Raw genomic sequence first — 24,121 nt, 5'->3', positions numbered from 1 at the left:
CATTATTTCGTTTTTCATTTACACGTTGCATATTGTAAGAGGGTTAGAATGAGTTGTAAAGCACACAATGTCTAGGCTGCGCACCATCGTGCACATTAAATGCACGCTTTTGCCTTCAGTATTCCTGCTGCTAAGATTTAAAATGAAATATTCCCCGCGCTGCTAACGACGCCATCAGCGTAAAGCACGGCAGCCCGGCCCTGCAGCACATTAGCCGCGTTCTTACTGTGCTGTGTTGTGTCGTGAGTTATGAGTATGACGCCCGTTATATTTACGCGCTACATATCAAAACCGTTGTTTATAAAAACGAGCAGTTGCTTGTGTGCCTGCAATGCTTACTGACTAAGAATTCTTTACTATTCTTAAATTTCTGTCTAAAAAAAACTTGCAGGTTTCACACAAGGCTGAAGTAAAACTTCTAAGAAGTAGCCTACGAGAGATTGAGATGAATATAGAGTACTAGGATGAATTTAAGGTTATTATTTGTGACTTCTTAGAAATTTAAATTCATAAAGGACTGTATTTTCGTTGAATGCAAAAAAAGAATGTCAATGTTATTTTCATGCCAGTATTAAATAAACCAAATATCTCTTGATTTGGTATTTATATCAATTCATTTTTCTTTATTAATTTAAATTTCCTTAGAATCGTTGCGATTTGAAACTCTATGAAACGAAAGTGCGTCACTACTATTCAAGCGATTACGATCATACTCCGGTGAATTATTTTTCCAACAATAAAAGCAGTAGCGACGTGCGCAAACATCACTGGTACTCAATGAAAAAAAAAACTTCGTGTTAAAAATGAGCACCGTACAATGAAAGGCAGTGGAGAGTTTAATCTCGTAAGTCGGATATGTCTCTGCACAGATTCGTTCGTTGGGCCGCTGCCAAACTCCATGTTCAAAGCTTTTTCTCTTTCCTTATCGCCTAGTGGTGTAAGCTGAAGTTGGCGCCACGTGACGAGGCTCCCCGGCACGGGACGGAGGCTTTGTTGTGTTGCTCGCAGCTGTCCACACCGCAGCGCTGCTGATAATTGCACTTTTTTAGCCTATTTTAATTGGAACTCTTCGACAAACTGTAAATAGAGGCGTCTTTAAATGGAAAATAACCAGCCCAGTACCAAACCTTCTATTATAAAGGACCTTACTTACATTTTAACCTAACGTCGATTAGACGACCGGCCTTCCACATTATACTTATAGATATACTTCCACATTATTGCTATCTAACCTAACTAAAGACGGCGAGGGCTTGCGTTTTTGTACCTCGTAATTAAAATAACGGAGTTTAATATTGCTAACTCATACTTATCATAATCAACATCGTCAACCCATAACCGGCCCATACAGGCCACGGGGGTCCTCTCAGAATGAGAAGGGTTCAGGCCGTAGTCTACCACGCTGGCCAAGTACTGTTTGGTAGAATTCACATACCCTTGAGAAAGTTATGTAGAACTCTCAGGTTTGCTTACACTGTATTCCTTCACAATTAAACAAGTGATATTTGAAATGCTCAAATTAAAAACGCATATAACTCCGAAAAGTTAGTGATGCGTGTCGGGGCTTGAACTCGGTCTCGAAAGGAAAGCCGAAGCCTTACCCACTAGGCTATCACCGCTTATATTAGGAAAAGCTGTGTAATGCGTGTCAAGTGTTACATTGTTAGTATTATCTATGGTTAGGTCGCGGTATTGTCGGTGAGCTTTGAGGATTTAAGTGGGAGGTCCCGTATTCTGATTTTTCTGGTCTGGCCTGATGGGAGGCTTCTGCCTTGGCAAGTTACCACCTTACTGACAAAGACGTGCCGCTAAACGATTTAGCGTTCCGGTCAATGTCGCTTAGAAACCGATTGGGGGTATGCGTGTAATATAACTACCCTACTCCTAAAGTTAGCCCGTTACCACTTTAGACTGCATCATCACTTATCAACAGGTGAGATTGCACTCAGGGGGCTAACTTGTAGTGGACAAAGTACTTCTATTTCAAGCAAATTATAAGGGAGAGAAAATCGAAACCCTTTACAGCTTGATAGCTACGACTGCTCCCGTAAGAGTTAAAAGACGAGCGTGGAGAATGAGGAAATATGAATAAGCCGGTCTATAAACAGCGAAACCAACATCTCAGTCTGCATCGCCTCGTACTTTAAGGTTCAAGAAAGATTGCAGCTAAGGACGGTCTTGTTTTTATTAGATTTCAATCCCTGAAATATCTTTTTGAGATTGAATTTGTGTTAGATTGCCCGGAAATCTGATAATTTATTTTTATGTGAGAATTTCATTGTCTCTACACGCTCCGACCGCCATCGATTGGGACCAGCGTCGCGGTCGCTGAGTCAGCTGAAACTTTGCTGGCACCGACTCAAACAATGTTAGGCGGATTTTATTTCATTTTATTTTACAGCGATAGGTATTCGTCTTGTAGTGGATAAAACGATGCATCACATATTGCCTCCTCAGTCCCGCACCGGCCTCGTTGGTCGACCGTCTCGACTAAATACCTAATAATAAACTGTCTGGCTAAATGTTAAGGTTTTACATGAACAATAAAAAAGCTTGGGTGTGAGTTGTTCTAACTTCATAGCTAAATATTTGTTGACTGTGAGTATGAAAAACCCCGGCTGAATTTCGAAACCTCCTATCTTTAGTTTTAAGTTAACGAATGTAGTAAACACCATCACCTCACTATAATGGCTATTATTTTTTAAGGTTCTCTGCCTTTATAAAGCGGGCCTATGAAGATCTAAATGAGTTCTTGAACTTATTTTTTGTGATTTATTGACATAAATATAAAAAGACACAATAACTTACCTAAAGGTATCTTAAACCACTATCCTACTTTTAATTAAAAAAATTTAGTAGAACTTTTTTCTTCCAAGAATAAAGCCAATTTTTTTAGGCACCCAATAGGCTGTACATGACAATGGTGTCTTAAAGATAACTATCACATAAGAGGTAATTTATTGCAAGATAATATTGTAAAAACTTAGGTGGAAAGGATGATAGCGAAAGCAATCAAAGTTTAGTGCTAAGGATGCTGGCGGGACCCGCCGAAAAGTTACGAAACAAATAATCGCTAGCATGATCTCGAGTATTCGCTGGAAAGTTCGCCCGTGCGATAAACGGCCACAGGCCCGACCGCCCAGCGATGTCACTCGTCCCGCAACGCGCTGCTAGCAAGCTGAAATGGACTTTAGCTTAAACTCTTAAGGTTAGTAACCGAAACGCAGTAAACTACCCTGTTTAACTAAGCGTAGACTATGCTGATCGCAGACTGCCTTTAGTGCCGCAAGAGACGCAAGGCGAAAGAGACGTTTCCTTATGGCGTCAATGGTGCCCTACAACATACCTAATATTATTAAGATTGGTTTATTTAAGATTTTATTGACGACCGATTGGCACAGTGGGCAGCGACCCTGCTTTCTGGGTCAAAGGCCGTGGGTTCGATTCCCACAACTGCATAATGTTTGTGTGATGTTTTTCAGGGTGTGGGTGTTTATATGTATTTTATAAGTAAGTATTTATCTATATTATTCACAAAAAAAATATTCATCTGTCATCTTAGTACCCATAACTCAAGCTACGCTTACTTCGGGGCTAGATGGCGATGTGCGTATTGTCGCAGTATATTTATTATTATTATTATTATTTTTATTATAACTCGTTATGACTAGTTCAAAATATGATTTGAAGCTCTGGATTATAAATAAGATACATAGTCTTATAAATAATTAATTTTATAGATACTTAAGATATCTTATTTATAAGCTACGACTGTTGTTCGCAACGCGACAACTCCTCGTTATTGGGTTAGTTGGTGGGTTAAGAAATACCACCAACCAGCCCGGAATCAAAAAAATGAGTTTTCTACCGTATGCATGTAATAATGGGGAAGTGTAGAAAGCTAGGTACACAACAGCTGAGCTCTACAAGTCACTCTTCTGTGAGAGTGGAGGCCTATTCCCAGCACAGCAGCGAGTTTGTATAATGTAAATATATAAATATCTAAAACATAAACAAAAAAAGTTTTTCCAGAGTAAAAAAGTCATACCGCGTGATAAATTGATTGAGCACAAAACTTAATAAAGCAACCTCGTAACCACCTGCCCAAGGGTAACCACGTGACCCTTTCCGGCCTCGGCCCGAGGGTCAATCCTCGTGAAGAGCCCATCCCGTCCGACCTCGACCTCGACGACCACGTGTTCCCAACGCAAAACGTTTTGGAAACCTTTTAAAAGCAGCCTTGTTGCAATATTTTTTTGTGACGTTACCTATCGTTAAAATATCAAGGCATTAAACTATAGTATGTATTTTTACCAAAAAATGCTTTTAAGAAATCTGTAAAGTTAAAAAAAACTACCTAATTAGAACCTAAATGCTTTTAGAACGTTTACTAAACTTTTTTAGTAAACGTTTTAAATGCAAACACAAACAGGCAAACTTCAATAGGAGCGTGAAAAACAAATAGAAATTTTTTTCTTAGCAAGCAATTATTATTATTAGTTTCAATCTTCACAAAAAATAATATCAGTGTTCAAAAAACGAAAGATTCAGTGTTTTGATACAATCGAGTTCGTCGGGACTTAACCACGCGCATTTTTAAAATTCCCGGTAATTATCACTAAAATAAATATCGTTAAAATACGCCAACTCGCATTGGAGCCACGTGGTGGATATAATATGCTCTGAAAACCTGAACTTTGTTAATTTAATTCATATGTACCAAAGTGTTAACCAAAATACCTGTTAGTAGTGGTAGAGCTTTCTGTGACAGAGTTCAGCCGGAAGTACTACATGTAGAGTCTCAGACATCATGTTGTGAGCTCGTATTCGTAATATGATCAAATTATGAATCATAAAAGTTAAAAGGTGTTGTAAATGGCGACGTTATCTTTACAATCTTTGTTTACTTTCTTCAAGATTGTCTGCAAGAAATTCTGACCCTGCTATAAGACCGCATTTGTATACGTATGTTTAGGAAATACCTGTTTTCACCCGGGACTTCGTCTACTTTTTTCAAAGCATAAAAAGATCGTTTAAGCTGTGAATAAGATACAAAAGCAATATTAAGCAATCTCTCCGGAAACTTTACCCTGTCCGAGTTCAATAGTATACGTTGTCCATTTCCTGGATGCAAAATATAATATGTTTATGTACCAATTTCATCTAGATCAGTCCATTGGTTGCGCCGATTATAGGTAACAAACTGACTCGTTTCCAGATTTATATATTATTTTCGAAACAGAAAACAATTGAGTACCTTTCCATCAGGAGTAGAACAGGCATCTCAGGTTTGATTGCAGTCGAGCGCTCGTCTGGAAATATAAAATAAAATCCTCCCGCCAGCTTACTCCAAGTCAAATTCTCAAACCTTTTGACCTACGAGGTAATGGATTCCATTCCAGTAGTTATTTTCATTACAAGGAAGCAGAAGGCTATAAAATGTTTTAAATTACTTCTTATCCGTTGAGTTTTAATGGCGGTGTGAAATAGAGCGAATAGAAGATTATACTGCCTCGTCAGCAGGCGGCGGAGACACGCGGCTGCCAGGAGTTAATGTTGCGAGCGTTAGCGGCTGAGAAAAGGGAATTGAAACAGTATAACTTCAGAGCAAAACTATCCCGAAGCAGATCGTTGACTTTTTTATTTATTTAAGCTCCTTAAAGCGTCTTCCGAAACCTATTTAAAATTTAAATACTATGTTTAGTACTATGCTCGACTCTATGCTTAATAACTCTAAAGGTTCTTTTATTAGCTGCTTAGGGTTCGGAGACATCCATAGGGAAACTGGGAGTCTTGTCTGTGCTGTTATGAACAAATGACAAGCGGAAATGGAAACATATACCTAGTGAAAGATGACGCAGTTAAATCGTGCCGAGCGTACCAGTGCCTTTTAGAGTCTCTGAGACATTTTGTTACCAGTTGTTCTCGGCTAAGTAACGGTGAATACAGGCGCTGACGTCATCAACTTGCCCATCACTGAGGCCTTGTAGACTCTGGTCTGCCATACTACATGACCCTGTGTTGGTTCTTAAGAATAGCACTGCTGCAAGACAAGCACATAGTTGCCAAAAGCTCTAACAAAAATGCTAGGCGACCGATTTCCAAACAGACATCGCCGTTCCCCATGACGATAATAAAGTGTAAAGGAAATGAATTTAAATCTTAATTATTACTTCTTAAATCGATATGACCTTTTGTTTGTTCATTTAAAGAATGTTCCTCAGGTTATAAACTAGGTAATAATAAGCTGTTCCTTACTTTCTTTATCCACGTCGATGTCCTCTAGCGATATTTATTCCGTTTCTTATTCAAAATTCAATAAAAACATCTCTTACTTCGCCTTAATTCACGCAAGATGGACGAAGCGATTGCGTGACGTTCTCGTTATAGCCTCTCGGGCAAAGAAGTGAAAGGCTGTGATGTATTATACCTTAATTTTATCTTTGCACACATCTGGCTCGTTGGTCTAGGGGTATGATTTTCGCTTAGGGTGCGAGAGGTCCCGGGTTCAAATCCCGGACGAGCCCATCGTCTTTTTGTTTGGAGATTTCTTATAAATTAAGTTTCTAAGCTTGGCAAGTTTGAATAAATGTTGATTGTCAGAAGAATGTAAAATCAGTATAATATAATATTATGTGATTTTGTATTGCATTAAAACAATCCGCTGTAAAAAATAAATGATTTTCAATTAAAATTTGACAATGGTCGTACCGTCGAGCTGTTCATACATATTTTTTCCTACTATTATAACTTACTAGCTGTTACCCGCGGCTTCGTTCGCATGTTTTTCATTATAAATACCGCGGGAAACGTACATTTTTCTGGTTTCATAAGTTTTAAATTACACTAAAGCTACGAGGGTTCCAAAAGCGTCCTTGTCTAAGGAGAAGCCCACAACAAACTAAGCCGGGATTAAATTTTTTGATCTCACGGGAAAACAGAAATTCCGTGAGGACTAAGTCGCGGGCGGCACCTTCATAACATTGTCATTTGTTAGAAGTTTGTGCTTCACGTGGAACTGCCAGCGCTGGCGCCCCGCCAGCAGCAGAGCGCGGCGGAGCGGAGCGGCTGCCGGAGCGGGGGCTACCATTTACATACAATTCTGTTTCAATTTCGCTAACGGCGCGCTCGCAGCAACAGGAGCTGGCGGTCAACTGCGATCAGGTGTTTGATCAAGTATTTTTTAACAGTTGCGAAACGAAAAGTGGTACTCTTCATAGCTCTAAAGCGTGCGTAAGTTAGTATTTTCAGACAAATAGTGTTAACATTTCCCTTTATCTCATGAGCCGATAGTTCGATAGTTAAAACTTTCACAGATGATGAATTTCTCTCGCCTAGTTAAGGGGACTCCCTTAAACCTAAATGTGCCCGAATTCAACTAGCACTTGGCCGGTTTTTACGAATGGCCGTTTGAATGATTTTCTCATTTATAGTATTATGCGAGACCGCAAGTTAAAAGAGACTCTCTTAATACTCTTAGCGGTCATTCATAATGCATTATGATGTTATTTTTTTTGCAAAATTATTATTAAACGTCGTTTAATACACGTTATTTTTACTTGTCCCAAGCCTTTTTCTTCTTCTGCATCTAGTGCCATTACCTCGGAACTCTTGGTAATTACACACTTTTAGAACCAAGTTACATTCAAACCAAAATTGATATAAACGTACTACGGCAGGTACATGATATTTATTTAATCATAGTTATTACTAATGACAGGGATTTATAAATTTAAATACCTAATTCTGATTTACAACATGTTTTAAGAATATTATTGTGTAAGTAGAGACTTGTTAGCCTCCAACGCAAAACAGGGATACCTAGGTTTAAGTAGGACTGTTTTGGCAGACTGTTATTTCCTTTGTAATTTAAAAGATGTAATCTTTCTAAAACAATAACAAAATTTATGTCTCAATATTAATTCCTCAAATGAAATTTTTATTTTCACCCTCTGTGAACCAACAATGGAGAGTAGTTCAATTGCTCTGCTCGGCAAACTTCTTTAGAAGAATGTCTAACACCTCCGGCAATAAGTCCCAAATAAAATAAAATACTTCATAGAACCAAAAGATAATAATTATGAAAAAATAATGTTATAATATAATATAATAATGTTTATTTCCAAAAATCTTAAGTCTAAACAATATAGTAAAAACATTTCTTATTTTATAGGATGGGGCATCCATGAAATCTTAAAAAATTATATTACTACAAGCTTCTGAAGCTAAACTAAGAAACCTTGTATTCAGCTTCAGTGCCTTCACCCCCTAGGGTTTTTGATTATTTTAGCTCAAATATTAAACATGCAGTTATAATTACTTAATAATAATAGGAATATACTAACGGGCTAATGGATTTATAATTTTTGTAAAAGGTTGATTATAAATATGTTATATACTACTTGTTCCTCTCTATAAAAAATTAATAAATATAAAGGTGTATGTCTGTTGTGTGTGTGTGTGTGTGTGTGCTGTAGTGAAGAGAGGGTGTGTATTACTGTATTCATTCATGAGAATGAATGTGTGTAAAGGGTACTTACTTTGTAAATAAAATAAACGATTTGATTTGATTTGAATAAAGTTGTTAGTAAATAAATTAAATTTTGACAGAAAAAGGGTGCCCTTTTTATTTTAAAATAGTAAGTAGGTTTTCAGTATCGTCATATGATAAACTCTTTACATATGTAGTTATGGCTTTTTTAAAACCTATAAACTCGGCGTAATGCCACCACGTCGATAGTAAACACGGACGTTGGGTTGGATCGTGAGTCAACATTTTGAAGTACATTTATCAATACATCCCAACGATAGATTTAAGATGTTTATATATTTAAATATAGGTTTTATTTTTAGCCATTTATTGCAATGTCACCTAGTGATAAGTGGTGATGCAGTTTAAAATTATAGCAGACTATTCTGTTTGGGGTATAGCAACCCAAAAGATACGCTAAATTGCTTGGCCAAGGCCTCCAGACCAGATCTGAGAAAATTTTAAATTATAAACGGTACCTCCGCTTGTAAGAGCACAACGCGCACCTCAGCGCCAGGTAGGTCGTAAGCTTAAAGTAGATACTTTCTTCTCTCTCTTCATCTTCTATCAAGTATCTCCCTGAATCGCCCGCCAGCTCTCGGGCTAAGACGGAGGCGACTCCGTTATCCGCAAGTGATGCACTCTTCTGTATGCAGATTACAGCAGCGCGGAAGTGTAATGAAATTTCTATTTCCACGCTTATTACTTGATTCGTGCACCAACAATGCGGAGTTCCGTCCAATTGCGCTGCTCGGCGCACCTCCATCTTAAGCGGTACCCCCTAGTACTAAACAAAGACAATTTTGTAAAGGTCCATCGTACATGTTATAGTCGGTTATAGCGATAAACCGTGTAAACACATTGTTGATAATGATTTCAATAGTCAAAAAACAAATAAAGAAATAAAATAATTAATCCAATTTCTAACAAAAGGTTTAAAACCACCTTGCTGTCCTCTACGCGGTATTTTACACGGTATTGCTACAAATGATTATCAGTTCTTAATTCACGATGTTATTGATGTTATCTACCGAATGATATAATGATTACCACACTGAATAGAGGTCAGGCATTTCGACAATGTGAAATGAAGGTGAGGTGAAGACATATCTGATGTAAATATTCAGCCATTTCTCATCGACGACTCGAAGTACAAGATGTGACATGGTCGCCGAGTTTGTTGGACACAAATTTCTTAACGAAACAAGTCTAAATGACACAAATACTTAGTTAAGATTAATCTTCAAAATCAGCCGAGGTGTAAGATTACCATTATATCTGCCTGTCGCAGACACTGTTTTTTATTTTAACCCCGACGTAAAAATGAACGTCATAAATTTGACGGGTCCGTGCGTGTATGTTTCTGTCTGTGGCATCATATTTCCCAAATGGATGACCAAGCAGATGACCCACCCACCATCGCTTAAAAACGGAGCAACAATTATCAGGGCGTGCAAGTAACAAGTCTAGCACGTTGCAGGACCTGAGGCGTAGCGGTTAAGCCTCTTTGTGCCTGCAATTACACCAGCATCCACTCCCTTCAGACAGAAACACAGCATTGCAATCTCATCGCAGCAATGATGCTTAGCGGCAGAAATAAGCATGGCGGTAATACCACCACAATCTCTGTCATAATAAGCACTACGACTACTTACTACAAAATTAAAAGTATTACGCAAGTAGGTATATACTGTGAAAATGTTGATGTTGAGCATCGCACTTACGCCATCTTGTTTTATCATTTCCATTGCACGTAATCTCATTACAGCTGCAAAATTCCGGGATTAAGTCGACGTTAAATATTGTTGCAAAATTACACTCCATTTTAATAATGTACTTACCGAATGCCTGTTCATGAAAAGTTCAACTGAAAATTATTATTTGGTAAGTACCAACATTGTTAAATACCGGTTTATTTTTGTACAAATATCGGTGCAATATAACACAAAATTCTCAGTGAAGAAGACTGAGAGCTCTGACTTTGTAACCAGTCGATGAATAAATTCTGGTATTCAGGTTGTACATCAAATAAATGCCACCCTTAGATTATCTTTTGATAGAAAGGGTTAATAATTAAGGCTCGTTGTTGTGGCGGATTCCCGCCAAAGTTCATATTATAATATTATTATAATTATTAAATAGCGATTTGACCTGTTATTAAGTAAGCAAGTTTTAATAAAATAAATAAATATACTACGACAATACACACATCGCCATCTAGCCCCAAAGTAAGCGTAGCTTGTGTTATGGGTACTGAGGTAGCGCCACTCGGCCGTTTTGATTTAATTGCGCGAGTATCATTTGGTTTAGTACATTAAATGACTTGAATTATTGTTAAAAACACAACAATTACAATGTAAGATATGACCAAATAATACGTCACATTAAGAAGAAGCTTATTTTATGTATATTTTGATATAATTTAATTATTTGTTGAGTTTAGATATACAGTATTTACTTTTTTATAATAAATTAACACTAAACAAATATTCAGTAATATAGAAGTCCAAACCTGAATAGTGAAACCAACCGGCTACGCCATCTTTGCAATGTTTTTTTAAGTTATTAATTATAATTAACAGTGATTTGCAGGGAGTAATGCTTCCAGAATTAATCATACCGATTAAGTTTATATATTATCACAATTTAGTTTAATGCTGCCTCGTTATAAGTTGTGACGTCACTACAAGTTTGTTTGACAGCAAATACTAAAATAGTAATTATTTGTTTTGTGTAATTTACTTTTCCCATTATATTCTAATTTAAATATTTAATGTTTTACCTAAAAGATTATTTACTCTTTAGTTTGTATGAAAGCATCCCGAAAACACAAACATAACATAAGACCGCAGCGCTCACAACTGCATAAGGGAGGGTTTTCAACAAGGTGATACGTATCGTTATTAGTAAGAAACAAATCTCTATAGAGGCCACAATCTACAGAGGTTGATCAGCTTTGCAAAAAATATTTGTTGAAAGAAAATCTGTTTAGATGTAACAATACGACTTTGTCTCGTTCGCGAGATGCTTTCTCGAAATTTAATCAGAGTACAAAGCGCATCAGCGGCTGACAAGGGAGCGCCACTTTGACCGTACGTAATACATATCTCTCGACCCTGTCCCAAGCTACCCCGGCAACCCCCAGGCAAAGGCCGCTAAAAGAAAATGTCAAAATTCGCTGTTTGGCGAAGGGTCACTTGTATTCTATCTTGACGGCACTACACACGACCACACACGGGCCCCTGCGAGGGCTCAAGCCAGCAATGCTCATGGGCTTGTTCTTTTTACATCATCTAGCTGGTTGACCAGTCTGATCACTACTCCTCAGCCAGCGACCTATCTGGTTTTGCATTACCACTGAGCGGTCATAGCGCAGTGGGTAGGAGCTCGAGTTCACTTTCTGGGGGGGCGAGTTCGAATCCCAGCACCTCTATGTTTTTAAAGTTATGTGCGTTTTAAGTAATTAATATATCAACGGTTGCTTCGACGGTGAAGGGAAACATCGTGAGGAAACCTGCATGCTCGAGAGTTCTCTATAATGTTCTCAAAGGTGTCCAGTCCACCAATACGCACTGGACCAGCGTGGTGGACTAAGGCCTCAATCCCTTCTCATTGTGGGAGGAGACCCGTGCCCGGTATTGGGCCGGTAATGAGTTGATATGATGATGATGATTGACGGAATAGATCACACAATACCAGTAGATATAGTTAGTTTCGCATTCTCTATGCAAACGCCACGCAGTGGAAGTTCCCTAGTTATTAAAGACCTCTTGTTGAACCCTTTCTGAATAACCTCCCCGGCACAGTGGCGTGGGAGTGGTTGTTCTGGATTTCATCACCAGCAGAGATGATTTATTATTTCTTCTGGTGATGATTTATTATTATTGATTTTTCTCTGTACTGGTTGGTACGATGACGCGTATCTTTAATAATATTTCCGTAACAGGTTTAGCGGATGCCATCTTAAACTGCATCATCTTAAATTACAGCCGGTGAGATTTTGAAGGTTAACTGGTGGTATAATAAAAAGCATTTCTTTATTCTTATTCAACTGGTTGGAGCGAGTCGTATTGTAAGTCGGTTGAATGCGGAGGCGTCAGGCGACGGATCGGGCTCGTGTTTTGTCTCGGCAAGACAAAGGCGTCACTCAAACCTTTGATGTAGGAAGATAGTCGACGTCGAGTGGACCGTGCGGCGCATGCACTGCTGCCTTAGAAATGTATAACGTGATATATCTTCACCTTTAACTGCCACGATGGTCTACTGTTGAGCATGTATAACTACAGATATAATTTGGCTATAGTTCGATTCATGAGTTGAGTCAAAATTCTTAATTTAACATTGAAAATAGTGTTGCCCACTTTGTGAACAGATTAATAATACGCGGCGGTAATTTACTTCAGAACTTACAATAATGGTCTCCCACTACTATCCATTTGGAGGGGGGGCTACGAACGTGCGTTAACAAACAGCGGCAACTAACCCCGTGCAGCACACTGAGGCGCCGCACTTGGGCTAGAAGTAATGGTAATTTTATTTTGCCACTGAAAGCTAATTGTAGTAAGTAGTATTCAAGCTTAATTTACAAAAAAATGAGACTTTGGGACAGGAGCTACGCTCAGGTGTGCGAGCTGAGCTACTGGGCCCTGTCGCGAGTCAGATCAATACGTCCACGTTGTCCACCCTGGGCAATGTTGCAATTGGTAAACGAGCTCGCACAACTTTTTACGATCTACCTCGGACTGCAATAGCGGAGTGATCACTGGCAGTACATAGTGTAAACTCACACACACTATGTGCTTTCCCAATCCAAACCTTAACCTCCCATCTATTATTTCCTCGATAGCCCAATCCTGCACAATCCCTCCCAGATCACAGCCTTACCCCTATCACACACTCCCGTCGAAATATCCACGCTCTCCCCTCCAGGAAGAGTAAACCGCAACACCAAAAATCCCAATCATAGCACCATTCATCCCCATCACAAGCAAACACTTACTCAACATAGTCACACCTCACAAACATACAGACAAACCATGCAAGCGGATCTTAAAACTTTACCGGACCCAGAGATGGGACCGGAGAATCCCTCACTGCAGCTCGAGCTCCTGTCACGGACGGAGGTCGGGCTGCAGGCCGGCCCTCGTATTCTTTGGGGGGGGGGCACAGACCCTCCTCGTGCTACGCACAGCCAACGACCGAATGCTATTCCATCACGGACAATGACCCCACACGACACAAGACAAACCCCCAGCCACGTCAACCGGACCACAATACCCGCGCCCACCCGAATCACCCAGGCCGCTTCCAAGAGCTTCAATATGGCCTCTTTCGCTGCTGCGACACCTCATCCCCCTGCTCCTGAGAGCATTTGAACCGAGGTGGTCCGCAAATAAAAGCGAAAGAAGCCCAGAAAAAGAAATCAGACAGACGGACTGACACACCCCAAACCCAAACCACGCAGATTGGCAAGCAGACGATGGAACCCGGAAGGAGAATGCACGCGGAAGTCTACCACCGTACCAGAGGCTTACACGGACCAAGTGGGGCAGGGAGACCGCCACATCAAGGCCGCCAACCACCCGCGGCGACTGTCGTCTCTGGACAGGGCACAGCATCCAAAAAATCGTACCCCGATTGAAGTCGCCTACAATATTTCCGCATATTTCAAAAAAATGACTTCTGTACCTTTTTACGAAGCATGCTGATTCTAAGATGTAGATACATGGCAGCGTTAGTAATTTAAGAGATTTAAAGAGCGGCTTGCATGATTGCATTGGACCATTTGGCCCGACAGCTTGATTTTATTTATTATTTGTCTTTTGAATGCTACCCTTGACTGCAATCTCACCTGGTGGTGGGCTGGTCTAAGATGGTAGCGGCCTAACCTGTCCGGGTTATTTTAGTTCTAGTAGCTAGTTAACTACAATACTTTTCAAACAAAAACAGGACCAATTTTTCGGCACAAACCGCACAGCAGTTATAGTTGAAGTACCGACTGAAAATCGACAGAGAAATTTCGTGATAAAGTTTGCTTTGAATCGCCAAATATTTTACACAGCAAACATCCCGTAGTGTTAAACATTTGATAACACAGATGTTAGACAAATAGACATTAGTGAAAGACATGTAGGTGATCGAAATGAGTCCAGAAAATAATTTAAGATATTAAGTAACTAACAAAAATGTACAATCCATAGTAATATTAAAAATGCGAAATGTTTTGTTTGTCCTTACATTACTCCCTTATAAAGCAAACCAATTGACCTTATCTTTTATATGGAGTTAGTTGAAAGGATGGAGAGTAGCGTAGGCTATTATTCATCTCAAGAAAATAAACTGTTCCTACGGGATATTATGAAAATTAAGCTTCATTTACTGCAAGGTGTAGTTTATAATTTCTTCAATCCTTATACTCCACACCAAACAGACTTTCGTACCCTCTACGCACGTTTAGCTCCGAAACCTGAGCATCCTCAGGAGACGCTGACTTTACAATGAATAATTGTTAAGTGAAAAATTCGCCAAACACCGAGTACTTACAGGATTTATAAATAACCTCAAAAAAACGCTGACGCGCGGGCAATAGTTATAGTAGAACCAATTTCTTAGACTTTTGTACATTTTTCAATTAAATTATCACTTCTTGCTTTTCTTTCAAACTTCAATTTGAGCAACGTCGTTGAAATTGAGCGCGAAAAATAAAAGTAGTTGCGGCGCGCCGACAGCGGGACCATTTTTCACGGCGCCGCGCGACAGGCGGCTGCCGCCATGGCTTTTGAAAGCTACATTGGCCTCGGTGCCACATTCTAACCTTAACGCTATCTTTCGGATAAAACATGAATCATGTCATTAACCAAAATAGGCATGATGACTAATTTTAAAAAAACTGGCCTATGATGTTGGGTACTTCCCTACTATATCCAAAAAAAAAGACGTGTGTGTACTTATGTACACGCGTTAGAAGTTATACTAAAAACTACTACAAAATAAAAATCTTTTCAAAAATGTCATCTTTCGCCAAAAGAAAAAGATATTTAATACATTGAAAGTTTTATTATAACGCATTATCTAGTTTTCTTATTATTACATTAAAATTCGAGATTTCTGTTCAGTTGAATCAATTAAATCACCGGAATGAGCCCGCAGACTCTGGCAGTTGAAAGTTGTCAAAAGTATTTTTTGGTAAAACTAAAATGTTGACTATAGCTAACTTCATGGTATCGGTTCTTTGTGACGGTGTGCGCGCGCATCGTAAACATTACACTCATAATTTTTCCCTAACGCGTGAAAAGAAGTACATATAACCAAAAAAAAAAGATAATTTGGACATGACGACACCTCGAACGTGCCCTATCTTAGTCTCTAACGATTATTTCAGTGTCTGAATGTACGTATCTGCCATTTTGTTTGTGTATTGTTCCACTGATAGACACTTTTGTTATAAGTGCTATATTTGACGACTCCCTTGGCGTAGTGGTGGGCACTGTTTGAAGTCGGAGGTCCCGTGTTCGATACCCGGGAGCGGTAATTTGGGAATTTCTAATTTCTGAATTTTCTCTGGTCTGATATAGTGGATGAATGTGGTTTATTATCCTACAATCAAATACGCTAAGCGCCCTAAGCTATTAAGCGTACTGGTACGATGTTGAAGCCGAAGAAGGATTTGGATTTAAGATAACTGCTTTAATTTCGGGAGGTTAGCCTGTTACAACCTTAGACTGTATCATCACTTACCTTAAGCTGCACTGCTAACATGGGCAGGAGACAATTATCTCCCCGGGAAAAGGATAAAAACGTATCTTCTCCCACAGCTTTATCAACTCCCAGAGCACTGGCGCCCAAGTGAAAATAATATCCAAATAATATATGTGTATTAATAAACGGGGATAAACTTCTCCTATTCCATGTACCAGTGATATAGCAGGTGGACACGTTAATTATATCCCCTGTCAGGGGATATAATCGGGGGATATAATTTTTATCTCCTGCCCGTGCTAGCCCTGCTGTAACGGTAAAAAAAAAGTATTTTAATTTATAACAATAAATAATACATACGGATAGTTAACCTCAATTATATTGGAGCACTTGAAAAAGTATATAAGCACAATTTTTTTTCACTAATATTCACAAATAGTAAGTAATATCAATCAAAATATTCAATTTAAATCACTACTGAATATAATTTATTAGCACATATATAATTCGCACTTGTATGAAACTAAAACACGTGTTGTGAATGTATAAACTAGAAACATGTTGATAAATATTCAGAGGTGACGAGCGTACCAACATGCGCGACTAATATCGAGGTTCAATTTCTATTTTGTTGGTAGCTTTTTTTCGAGACTTAATGAGCGGTTAAGCAGACAGCTTCATACTGTTAATTTTGTGTCACAGATGCGCGCGCATCTTAAAATTTCACTCTCATCATTTTTTCATAACGCGCCTAAAGAAGTATAACTTCAAAAAAAAATATTTCGCAGGCATTGGCAGGTTTTGTTTATATAAATTGCACATCACATTTCAAAAAGATTGATTTTGTATTGAAAACAAAAACTGAGCAACTGATGGTGGGAAATTACAATCACTACGGCCTAAACTTCTGCTAAAGCCTAGCCTAAAATTCTTAAACTCAAATTCAAATTCAAAATTCATTTATTTCAAGTAGCCCTAATTTATAAGCACTTTTGAAACGTCAAGTCAGTCTGTTTGTAGTGACTCTACCACCGGTTCGGAAGGCAGATTCCATTGAGAAGAGCCGGCAAGAAACTCAGCAGATTGCTCTTTTCCAACATCATTTCATAGTTTAAGATTTTTAAGTCTTAGTTGAGAATTTCTTAGTTGAGAACCATGCTCTGTAGTGGGCCGGTAATTGGGTGTTGTTGATGATGCCACATTATAAAACATGTTTTCATTTTCCTAAGACTGGAAATTAGGCAGCACAGCAGGCGGAGCGGACACTGCTAGCATATTTACATAATGACTGAAAATGGTTAAATATTAAATGAAAGCAGGCGCTACTTTGCGAAAGACTTCTTTCTGGCACTGTGGGTTATTATTTGTGTGTGCACAATTGGTTCGATACCCGCCAAGGACAACTCACAACAAACACTTTGACTTTCATACTGTCACTCACTTTACTCCTCATTTTACCCATTTGTAGGGATAATATTTTTTGACACGTCAAGTAGGCCATTTATTCATACTTAGTTGCCACTGCAGTTTATTAAAGAGATTAGGTATTGTTTGTGTAAACAGCCGGTAATGTGCGGCTGGCGTGCGGCCGGCAGCTGCGCGCTCCCAGCCTAATGGCGCGCTTCCTGCGACGCTTCTAGAAAATTTCTATTGACAGCCATTGTAATTGAACAACTTCTGATAAATTTTTTTAATTTATTCAGAACTTTTATCAGCTATTTGATTTCATTTATTCATACAATTGAATCGCCTGACTTAGCCATTGGGCTAGATAAGCGGCAACTCTTAGTCCATCAAACGTGTGGACCAATTTTTGGGAAACGACATTAATGAATGATTTCGTCACCGATGCCCCCATGCCCAGAGTCTCAAATGCAAGTACCGCAAATACGAAACAGAAATTTTCCAGTTACTGTTTTATTATAAGTATAGATTCTCATTTCACAGCATTCGACTTGAGTTTGTTAGTGCGTTTAAAGCGTAAGGTAGGTTTAACCTTTGTTTATAAAGATGCATAGAGATTGCGATACAGTATTAAAATATGCAAACCAACTCAAATATCTATTCCAAACAGTGTGTATAACCCATGCCTGCCACCGGCACAAACGGAATACCCGATCAGATACCCATTGAGTCTGAATTAGGTACAAATAATTAAAATCACAATCTAATTTACGGATTAGCATTGAAATCTCCGACTGTCAACATTGAATTCTAATTCTAGAATTGGCAAAGCTGTGTGTGTAATCTGGATAAATATTAGTGAGTTATTATTTGTAAGTATGTGTGTGTGTATAATACACCCCACTGTTTGGTTCGCTCGGTTTTCCTAATCCTAAGATTGCCTGGAAGAGATCACACGTTACATTGTCGAAGTCTGCGGGCTCGTTCCGGTTATTTAATTGATTCAATTGTACAAAATCTCAAATTTTAGTGTTGAGTGTGTGATGGTTGTCCGATAATGAGATAACTTCATAATACGAAAACTTTCAATGTATTAAATACCTTTTTTCTATTATTTGTGTCGTTTTTTCTATAAACGTAGAATAAGGCGAAAGATAAAATTAGTGAAGAGATAAGTGTTGATTTTAAAGTCACTTTCTATCACGCTGATGGCCAACACATCTCTCAACTTATACCAACTGTTCTTATAATATATTCAAATTTCAATGAGAAATTTCTAAGTCAGCAAGGTCCTTCTAGACTATGGAAGTCACTGACTCAACTCAAAGAGTTATATCCAGGGGTCATTCAGAAATGTCGAAATTTTCCCACTGGCACCCGCAGCGTATAAACCCTTCCCGCAAGACCTACAAATGGAGAAGTCTAAGAGCCCATTGCCCAAATCAGCAACTGTGGAATGTGAATATATTTCTAAGAGAAAATTTCCAGCAAAAACATTCTGTTATGTCGATGACAATTTGATTATGAAGAAACGTTTGCATTCTACGGGATAACTATTCTGGGATTAATGGTGTCTAAGTAATGTCTAAAAGCAGTGATATCTACTGGACCAGTTAGTAGTTAGGACTTCGGCTCCATCGGGGGGCCAAGTTCAAATCCCAGCGCGCACCTCAACTTCCCAGGCAACTTTTATAAGTGAAGTGCGTTTTAAGTAGCTAAAATATAACTTGCTTCAACGGTGAAGAAAACCATCGTGAGGAAACAAGCATGCCTGAGATTCTCCATAATGTTCTCAAAGGCGTGTTAAGTGACTGGGCCAGCTTGGACCAGTTGTAGAAGACCCGTGCCCTATAGTGTGCAGGTATTCGATTGATACGATAAAGTTATGTAGGCTTCGGCTTGCGGCGGGAGGGTTATTAGTCTGCATGGTAGCTGGCCACTTTCGGATAGCGTCAGAAATCGTGAACCTCGTATTTGCTGGCGAAACGCTGTTCACGTTTGATTGTATGTCCTAGTAAGGGGAGTTGTTAGCAATAATATGACTGTCAGGGGCGTGAAGGATGTGTTTCGGCCTCCTCTTGTAGAAAGTGGCGCTAAGGTCGTGTAAGTAAAACGAAGCCGCAACTATTGGTAGCAGAGGGTTTTGGCGTCGGATGGCAAGTGTCTTCCTGCTATTTTGTACTGGATTTCTATCGTTTCCTCCCGGCCTACTCGGTGTCGCACAGCTCGTAGGCAACACGCCGCGCAGCGCTATGTGTTCATAACAAATGGCGGCGCACAAATCCCGCGGTGGATTTGTTTACGGCATGTGCGAAATGGCTTTTAGCCCCATTATGCTGCCGGTTGCTGCCACGTGTATCTTGTATACTTTGATAATACGAACTGGCAACTGGCAACTGGTGGCATTACTGTAAGTTTTTTTGGGTATCAGTTTATTGACCGATTAGAAAATAACCATCACTTCACTGCTATGGAAGACTTATACCTACATTTAAATGCGCTTAAAAAATAACGCTTTAAGGCTTTCTTCTTTTGACTGCAACCATTGAAATTACGGCTAATGTAGTAGCTAGATCAGTTTACGTGCAAGAGTCATGACCACTGATAGAAACAATTGGTATAATAATTAAATAGAGACATTGTTACATCAGTTAAAAAAGACTACTAAGCACCATGTGAAATATAAACGAAACTGTCCAAAATTAAGAATAGTTTATTAAAATAACCACGTAACATTGAGTGCTGTGACGCATTTTATGCTGTATCACGGCATAAACTGCTTAAGAGCTCCGTAGTCCGGGAGGCCATAACTCTCATTTAACATCCCTAAACTTTCTTAATGTATGATTTTGATTCTGGATCTCAACCGATGAATAAACTTCGGTAGTAATCATAGATATGACTTTTCCTCATGTATGTCGCGCCTATACTAGAAATAAGTTTTACAACTTATGTCCCGACGATACAAAGTCGAGAAAGTATTACATTCCGCCATCTCTGTAAAATTAAAAGCTCCTTTGCGATCAATCTGTGCAGTAGTTTGATTGTATTCCTCTTCCTTAATAGGATTCCTGAACGGAATGTAGTGTGATCATTCGTAAGCCGTGGATATAACGCCGTCGTCGCAGCGGTTTACGAGATTGGATGTCGTTAACGGACAGAGCTAACTCCCACGTCACGTCGTTAGTCAGCTTGAAAACCAAGCAGGAACCAGCAAATGTGCTGACAGCGCTAATTGCTCCACACAGTAGGTGTTGCCCCAGTTTTAATATATAAGTCTGATACGTTGGTTTTTAACACATACAAGTATATATGTATGACTATGTTAATAATACACGTCTATGCAAACGAATTTTACGCCATTATGTATTTCTTGAGGAATAAATTGAAATATAGTGCAGCAAACTGATTTTTTATTAGATGTGATAGCAGACGTCGTGGTTAGTAGGGTTTTAGAGCCATTAGTAAACCACGTTTGACTTTACAATTCCGAACATCACTTAAACTAATCAAAGCGCCTGTAATATTGGGCGTAGTACGCGTGCTGAGGCCCCGTCTGTGGGTGGTCCCGCTTTATCATGTCCGAGGCCTTTTCGCCGATCATGAGCGCAGCAGCGTTAGTGTTCCCGCTGATGAGCGTGGGCATGACGCTGTTGTCCGCCACGCGCAGGCGCTGCACGCGGAGCACTCGCAGGCGGCCGTCCACCACGGAGCCCATTGCGCTCGTGCCGGCGTAGTGGAACATGGTGGTCGTCATGTACAGCGCGTAGCATCGCCAGTATGGCCTGCTGGCGAACTGCAAACCCTTGCATCTGGGAATATTTAAATCCACTATTTCTGCATTGACATTTCTGAAATATGTTGTGTTAACAACCTGAACGTAATCGTACAAGTAGTCCGCCAAATCGTCTAAGTCTCTGTCGTCAGACAGAGTTCCCAAATTCACAATCGGAGAGTCCTGCGGATTGTTACTCCGTAATGTCACTCGTCCTCTGGATTTCGGATGAAGATGATTTAAATTTACGAACAAAGTATTTCTACCTTTACCTGCTTCAAGAATATGCCGGCAGATAGATTGCTCATATCCGTAATTAAATTCGCATAGGTCGGATGGTGATTCGGAGTCATTGGGAGTTATAAAGTTGAAAACTTGGTACTCAGCGCAAGAGCGAGACTTATTGATGGCCACATAGCCCACCACAAAAGGAATTGGGAATTGATTAGGATTCTGTGGTACCGGTGGTGCGCTGGATGCCTCCATTTTTATGGACACTATGATATTAACATGATCTTGCAAGTTCATACCGACTGGGAGATCACTTCTTACTTTTATTTTCATAGACTCTAAATGTTCCTTTGGTCCAATACCAGAGAGCATGAGAAGCTTGGGAGTGTTGAGTGCTCCGGCAGATATTATAACTTCCTTGTTGGCTAAGAGAGTTAGTTTTCTGTTATCAGCCGTTATTGCCGTCACTCCGATTGCGTTATTATTTTCATCAAACAAAATTTTACTGACAAGGGTATTTTTAAGGATGTGCAGATTTTCTCTATCTTTGTTCACTCCTAGATTAGTGTACGCTGTCGTTTGTCTTATTCCGTTGGCAACTGTGAGAAGTGGTAAGGTGTAACCTATGCTCTTTCTACCGTTCACGTCGAATACAATGTCATGCCCTGCCTCCTTAAAGGCATCTAAATATGTGTACGTCTCCTTTCTATTTTCTCTGGTCACCCCTAAAAAACCATCAGTGCCGTGAAAAACACAGTCAGGAGAGCTCAGGATGTCTGGATCTTCGAGCCTCTCGCTTTTTATAAAGTAAGCGAGAATATTTCGGTAGCTCCATGAGTCGTCTCGCACGGCTCGCGCCCAGGAGTCGTAGTCCCCGGCGCAACCGCGCACGTACATCAAGTAGTTGAGGCTGCTGCCGCCGCCCAGCACTCGGCCACTCGTCAGATTCAGCGCCTTGATCGAGTGAGACTGCGATGTGTAGTTATCATTTTCGGAAGTGAAGTTCCAATCATACTTTGTATCTGGTAAGTAGGAGAAAAGTGCCGGCGTCTGGAAGAAACATCTCTGTTTAGATTGAACTGCACATTACATACTTCTCTAGTAGCTGCCAGCATTGCTCACCATGGACTCGAGCGGCGGGTCGCCTCCCGCGTCGATCACCAGCACGCGGCGGGCGGCGCACTCGGACAGCCGGTCGGCGACGACGCTGCCGGCCGACCCTGCGCCCACGATGATGAAGTCAAACTCTTCATAATCTGTTGACAGAGAACACTTTGGTACTCATTTTTATCTCTCATATTCGAATTTTAACTTTGATAAGTCAGGACTGAAGTTATACCAATGTTACTGCTATTGAGAAAAAGGCTTTCATAAATTAGACCCCGGGCACTCAGAAGTGTTACGCGAATACGGTTGCCGATGAAGCGGTGAAAGCCCAGTGAGTAGGACATCAAATTCACTTTTGGGGGCCAAGTTCGAATCCCACCTTGAACTTTTCTAAGTTATGTGCGTTTTAAGGAATTAAAATATCAATTGCTTCAACGGTTAAGGAAAACATCTTGAGAAAACCTGCATAATCGAGAGTTCTCCATAATTTTCTCAAAGATGTGTGGAATTCACCAATCTCCACTGGGCCAGCGTGGTGGACTACGGCCTTAACCTCAGTGTGGGAGGAGACCCGTTAATATGATGAAGGTTGCGGATACCAACTAGTCTCGTTTGGCATTACAGCCAGATTTTTGTTACAGCGACTAGAGTCGCCAGTTGCTGCGCGGTAGCGCTCGTACAACACTTACTGACGACGACCGCTTGCTTCGGGAACCAGTGCGCCGTCAGCATGAGGGCGGCCAAGACGCTGAGCGCCTGCTGCGTGCGCAGTATGGCTTGCACGCTCATCGTCTCACCGTCGGGCAACTATCCTAAAGCCAAACAAATGCTGCATATCAGAATTGTAGTACCGGTTGCTTTCGAGCCGCCATCTCTTGGTCCCTCGGTCGGTCTGGCAAGATAAGCTGAGGGCGTCCCCCATCAGCAATTCGGTGGTAGTCCTGATTCTTAAATCCTTTGCAGATCTCTGAATAAGATTTTGATGATTTTCTTTGCTCACTCTCTGATACTTTAATAAAACCAAAGTGAGTTTTTTTTGTTTGTTTGAATGTGCGAATTAATCAAATCACCCCAGACCCAACAAAGTAAAAATTCAATATTCAAAAGGAGGCTTTGGAGATTTTAAATAAGTAAGTGAAAGTTTATATGAATTCCGTCATATTTCAAGTTAGATCATTAAAAAATAATGTATTTTAAAAATTTGCCCCCAACAGGTCCCCATAGGGGATGAAACTTTATTTCTTGAATTGGATTGGATTTAAACGTTTTTTTTCGTATTTGATAGCCCAATTCTCGCAAAAACAAGTGTGCAAATTTAATCAAGATGGGCTCAACGGTCGGTAGCAAACATACAAACAGAGACACTTTCGCATTTA

General features: G+C 39.9%; 1 protein-coding gene and 1 non-coding gene across 2 annotated transcripts; one reads left to right on the top strand and one right to left on the bottom strand.

The window, feature by feature from the left end:
- Window positions 1–6,455: 6,455 nt before the first annotated feature.
- Trnap-agg lies at window positions 6,456–6,527 on the top strand. Its single transcript has one exon. It is a non-coding gene; the product is annotated as a tRNA-Pro (tRNA).
- A 14,610-nt stretch (window positions 6,528–21,137) lies between these two features.
- On the bottom strand, window positions 21,138–23,534 carry LOC120629505 (glucose dehydrogenase [FAD, quinone]-like). Its single transcript, XM_039898450.1, has 3 exons — window positions 23,435–23,534; window positions 22,761–22,894; window positions 21,138–22,688 (listed from the first exon to the last, which is right to left on the bottom strand). The coding sequence occupies exons 1-3, from the start codon at window positions 23,532–23,534 to the stop codon at window positions 21,138–21,140; spliced, it is 1,785 nt and encodes a 594-aa protein (XP_039754384.1).
- Window positions 23,535–24,121: the final 587 nt, after the last annotated feature.

Source organism: Pararge aegeria, chromosome 14, assembly GCF_905163445.1.
Source record: "Pararge aegeria chromosome 14, ilParAegt1.1, whole genome shotgun sequence".
Taxonomy (NCBI): domain Eukaryota; kingdom Metazoa; phylum Arthropoda; class Insecta; order Lepidoptera; family Nymphalidae; genus Pararge; species Pararge aegeria.
This window is presented reverse-complemented; position numbering and strand designations above follow the sequence as displayed.